The sequence below is a fragment of the Paramacrobiotus metropolitanus genome, unplaced genomic scaffold, assembly GCF_019649055.1.
Source record: "Paramacrobiotus metropolitanus isolate TYO unplaced genomic scaffold, Prichtersi_v1.0 Parri_scaffold0000355, whole genome shotgun sequence".
Lineage (NCBI taxonomy): Eukaryota > Metazoa > Tardigrada > Eutardigrada > Parachela > Macrobiotidae > Paramacrobiotus > Paramacrobiotus metropolitanus.
Genome location: NW_026570575.1, coordinates 1 through 5872, shown reverse-complemented (window position 1 = coordinate 5872; position 5872 = coordinate 1). Strand labels below are relative to the sequence as shown.

At 39.3% G+C, this 5872-nt stretch overlaps 1 protein-coding gene across 1 annotated transcript; it reads left to right on the top strand.

The window, feature by feature from the left end:
• Nucleotides 1-630: 630 nt before the first annotated feature.
• Nucleotides 631-3291, top strand: LOC129602188 (uncharacterized; the record flags this gene model as incomplete). The annotated part of the gene is made up of 4 exons (XM_055501158.1): nucleotides 631-772; nucleotides 868-1190; nucleotides 2409-2604; nucleotides 2678-3291. Coding segments are annotated over exons 2-4 (1071 nt in total), but the record flags the coding sequence as incomplete, so codon positions are not given.
• Nucleotides 3292-5872: the final 2581 nt, after the last annotated feature.

The window sequence follows — 5872 nt, the reverse complement described above, 5'->3', positions numbered from 1 at the left end:
CACCCGTAGTTTCGCCATGTGGTCTTACTTTAGGCGAGTATCAGAGAAATACCGAGTACAGGGAAGGTGTGTAATACACCAACAAATTTATTTTGTACATTTGGGCTTGGTTTGTCGCTGCACTAACCTCACAATTGCGATTAACCGGTTAACCGTGGAAATATACGAGTAGTAACTAAAATCGACTTGACTAAAATATTTAGTCACTAAAAACTTTCTGACTAAACTTTTTAGTTACTAAAGTTTGTTAAACTAATTTTTTTAGTTTTGGTCAGGTTAACCGAAGTTAACCGTTAATTAGTCGACTAATTTTAGATAGCACATCTCTAATCACTAGTGCGGGAACATTGCGCTCATTGGCCAGAATCCCTGAACAGCACAACCAATAAAAATTGCAAAACACCACCAATATTATCAGTTTTTTTTCAGTTACACTGTTAACCATGGAAGTGGAAATTGTGTTCCGCGAAAGTTTTCTAAGTCCAACTTCTCAGGTTAGCACATCGTGAGAACGTGGAAATTCTCGAAGAACCTAACTCTATAATCTGAGTATAACTATGTGTGGTGGTGTCACAATTTCGTATATTACTGGTGCATAATCGCTTTCACTGTTGTCAAATCATGAAACCCAAGCAAAAAAGTATTGTGTCTGGTCAAAGGTATGCCTGTGAAATTTGTGAGACTTCCGGAGAAGTACGAAGTTACAGCTGTGCTAAAAGCTTAAAAAGACATCTGCGTCAACATCACAAACATCCAGAACCCTCTGCACAAGGTAAAAACGGGTTAAAATAATCTGTATGAAAGGCAATTGACTTCTGCCATTGCATTAAGTACTATTGCAAGCTTTGATGACTGCTTTTACGTTAGCGCCAGGAACGGCTTCGGTGTGTGTATGCAACGAACCTAGCTGCGATTTTCGGTATCGGCACATGGGCCAATTCGTTCAGCATCTCGCCAAAATGCATGGACTTGAACATCGAAATATTGATCAAAGTTTTGCTGGAGAAGAGGAGTTTAATAACTGGAAGCTAGCAACTCAAGAGTATACATATTCCCAGTTCAATAAGTATGCTGGCGCTACCAAGTCAAAGGATGTGACATGGCAAACCTATCTGTGCTTCCGCAGTCCCAGAACGGAAGCTGAAGTATCTTCAGCCACGTTAACTTTCCGGTGTTCAGCATTCTTCAAGGTACACCACCATTACAGTGATCAGAATATCCAAACTTAGAGCTACAGCATCTAAAAGAAATTTTCTGAAATATTTATAGGAAACTTTGAAAGCATTTTGTAAGCAGAACATTTATGCTTAGTTTGTAATTTGTATTACAGGACTTAGCGCTTATGCAAAATTTACCATGCTTTGAGTTGAAGTTTTAGTTGCACCTAATTAGTGGCACCTAGAAGACTGTTACCATGCAATGAGTTGCAAATTAGTGGCACATAATTAGTGGCACCTAGACAAAATTTACGGTGTAATGAGCTGAAATTTTAGTAGCACCTAATTAGTGACACCTAGACAAGATTTACCCTGTAATGAGCTGAAATTTTAGTTACACCTAGTTAGTGACGCCTAGACGAGATTTACCGTGTAATGAGTTGCAAATTAGTTGCACCTAATTAGTGGCACCTAGAAGAAATTTACCGTGTCATGAGCTGAAATTTTAGTTGCACCTAATTAGTGACACCTAAACGGACTTTACCGTATAATGAGCTGAAATTTTAGTTGCACCTAATTAGTGACACCTAGAAGACTGTTACCGTGCAATGAGTTGAAAATTAGTGGCACCTAATTAGTGGCACCTAGACACAATTTACCATTTAATGAGCTAAAATTTTAGTGACACCTGATTAGTGGCACCTGGACGGACTTTACAGTATAATGAGCTGAAATTTTAGTTGCACCTAATTAGTGACACCTAGAGGAATGTTACCGTGCAATGAGGTGAAATTTAGAGGCACCTAATTAGTGACACCTGGACGAATTCTGCTGTTTTATGAGTTATAAATTAGTAGTATCTATTTAGTAACACCTAGAAAAATTTGCAGCAAAACATACTGCAAGCAGCATAGCGTAACATGGAGTTAAATATTTGTGGCATCAAATTAGAAATGGGCGCATAATTGGCGGTGTATTTGCTTCAAATTTCAGTAGCGCTTAATAAGTGGCATCTGGACGGATTCTGCAGTTTTCGAATTAAATAATAGCAAAACTTACTTAACAGCACCAGGGCTAGATTTACCGTTTATTAAGTTGAAATATCAGATGCACTTAATTAGCAGCGCGTGCTCCAAATTTACAGTTCTTAATAAAATTTGAAATATCAAAAACAGCTAGTAAATAACATTTGTAACAAGCTTTTGCTTAAATTTGACCTATCCTATTGACCTATCCTACGTTTTCTCGCAGCTGTACCGTAGCGGAAGCGGAGTGAGCATTCGTGGATGCTTGGATCATTATGGTCACGAGCCAGCCGAGGATGTTGCACAACAAAAAATTCCGGACAGCATAAGACAAGAAATTGCAGCACGAATAAATTTGGGCGTTCCACCCCGGAAAATTGTTCGCGATCTTAGACGATCAGCTTTTCAGAACTATCAGAACTGTAAATTGCATTAAACGTAAAAGTCGCATTGTATCTGATACATTTTCTTGAGTAGATTTGTTTATGTTGACAGCTGGACTTCCTCACAGACTGGCTTTTTTGACCCTTCAAGACGTATATAATGTCCGGCGTGAGTACGGTTTGGATTACCATTCCACTGACCCCGACGATCTTTCCAGTATTGCTCTTGAAGCTGCACGACAATCCTCGCTACCGGACGAAGAAAAGTCTATACTTTTTTTCAAAAATTTTGGGGAACAATCGGGTCTATATCCGGAAATAAAAGACTCGCATTTTATTTTGATTGTGCAGACGGATATTCAGAAAAAACAGCTAAGTAACCTTAGCTGTCGGAGTGTATGCATCGATGGTACGCATGGAATTACCGGACGCCCTGAATTTAAGCTAATCACCTTAGTGGCACTGGACGACAAGCAGCGGGGAATTGTTGTTGCACACTGCATAAGCAACCACGAGGACGAGATTTCTGTGACTCATTTGTTCAAAGCTCTCGAAGGCCAACTGAAAAGCAAGAACGTACAATGGTTTTTATCAGATGACGCTAACGCATTTTATAATGCATGGAAGAACATTTTTGGAAATGCCGCACAGAAAATTCTTTGCATTTGGCATGCCCGGAAAAATGTCAATCAATGGCTTGATCGCCGTTTGAAATCACTGCGGTCCGTAAAACAGAAATTTCGAGACATAATGTATGCTCACAACAAGGAATGCATGGATAATGCGGTTTCGGCAATGAGAAGGCTCTCGCTTTTGCGCAATCCGAATCACTTTTGCTATAAATGCTATAAACCTGAAATTGGTTAACTTTCGACTACATGGCTGTGTGTCCTTTACTGCAAAGTCTCAAAATGATCGGGTAATAACCAGACTTTTGGTACACAATAATGCATTTAAACTTTTCGCCGAGTTTAGTACGGCATATCTCGGCAACCGGTTGTTGCGCGCGCAAACGGTTTTCAGAACAATTATAAATGTACACATATCATTTAGCTTTAGAAAGATATAAAGTACCACAAAAAAGTGAATCGGAGTGCGCGAAAGGGAAAGTTTTATTTTATGTATCTTATCTTTTTGTCACAATGTACCGGGCCATTTGCCTTAATTAACCCTTGGACATGTAGTGCAGCCTTTCTCGGACTTAAATTTCCACAACATTAAATTAAATTACATTCTAAGCCTTATGGGAGTTAGGTTTTGTTTTCAAAGGCAATGACAATAACGCTTTCCAAATAACGCTTACAGCTTCCCAAATCGCCTCGAAAACGCCAATCTCATCACTTTCGCTGACATGCTGTTCTTCCAAATCCTAATCATCCGAACCTCGGCCTTCTTCCGATAACACACTGGATCCTTCAGCGGCCACATGAAAAAAATATTATCAGATGTCAAGCAAGAATTTAAACGTAGCCATAAAAAATAAACACACATTAAGTAGTAAGTACAGTGTCAACTGTCCACTCATAGCTAGCACTAAAATTTACTCTTCACCTGACGGCTTCGCGATCACTTGATTGGACTTTCTGGTGGCAAGCTTTGAGCGAGACATTCGTTTGCTGTATTTCCTGAGGCCAGATTACAAAAGACATGTAAACATTATGCAACCCGTCAGAGCTATATGTGTTTAGACCGATCTCTGTTACTAAAACAAAATTCTTATTATTATAAATACTTCAACGCATAACGTTTTCATGAACACCTACCGTGCGCAGATATTCAATTTTTTATGACAGATTTATTGTCTTTCCTTACAAATTCTGCTATAAATGTAGATTAACGTACCGCACTTTAGGCAAAATGGTTTCTAACGGCTTCCCTGTCAGTCGTTGAAATTCCCTCTTGCCATCTTCCGTTAACCCAACTCCAGAACGATAGATTCCAGTCCTAACTCCGATGTCAGTGCGGCCGCTGACGCTGAATCGGTGCTTAAGAAGCATCCCGATCGACGTAGCAGCCGAATTAGGATTATAAGGCAGATTATTTTCTTCTGCGTATCTGAATAATACTTGCGGTTAAAGTGTTTAAAACTTTTGCGTTCAAAGTAAGAAGAAATAGCAAAATCAAACATACCTTCTAAAGAACAACAGCACTCCTGCTTTTGACGTTTTGGTGTTGGGAGATTCGTTAAAAAATGTTTCGACCCTAAAATTACAAAAGAACCAATCATTAGTTCAAATAACGGTCAGTGTAGTTGTGCTGTCGGACTTATAGTGCCGCTTATTAGTTATTACCATGTTTCAATTTCTTTCGCGATACAGCGGTCGCCGCTCTTGGCCGCCGAACTTGCCTCCACGGTTTTTTTATTGTTCTCATTAAGACTGCGACCAGAGTTCTTCAAACAAACCCTTTCCTGACAAGATGATGTGTCCCGATTTTCATACGTAGCCTCATCCACCGTTGCAGCACGTGGAATAACCTTTAAACTCTACGCCAAAACAAACATTTGTTTTTTTTAAACCCAAACTTTTCGAATAAACCAAATAGAGGAGTTACGTTGATGAATTCTGCGTGAGCTTTGGATGCACGTCGAATGCATTTTTTCAGCTCAGCACATCTCTTTCTGTTCTTCTCGGTAGCCGTTTGCTGTTCCTCAGTCATCTGCTCAAACGGAATTATATCTAAAAATAAAGTTTATATCAGAACCCAGAAGTTAATTTCGTCTAGGTGCTACTAATTAGGTGCCACTAAATTTCAACTCGTTGCGCGGTGAATTTCTTCTAGGTGCCACTAATTAGGTGCTACTAAAATTTCAACTCGTTACACGGTAAATCCCGTCTAGGTGCCACTAAATAGGCGCTCTAAAATTTCAACTCATTACACGGTAAATTTCGTCTAGGTGCCACTAATTAGGTGCAACTAAAATTTTAACTCATTACACGGTTAATTTCGTCTAGGTGCCACTAATCTGCAACTCATTACACGGTAAATCCCGTCTAGTTGCCACTAAATAGGCGCTTTAAAGTTCAACACATTACACGGTAAATTCGGTCTAGGTGCCACTAATTAGGTGCCACTAAATTTCAACTCGTTACGCGGTGAATTTCATCTAGGTGCCACTAATTAGGTGCAGCTAAAATTTCAGCTCATTAACACGATAAATTTGGACTAGGTGCGACTAATTAGGTGTTACTAAAATTTCAACTGATTACACAGTAAATTTCGTCTAGGTGCCACTGAATAAGTGCCACTAAAATTTAAACTTAAGAAATGACACATCCCGTCTTATATCAGTGAATGAGTTCGTTCT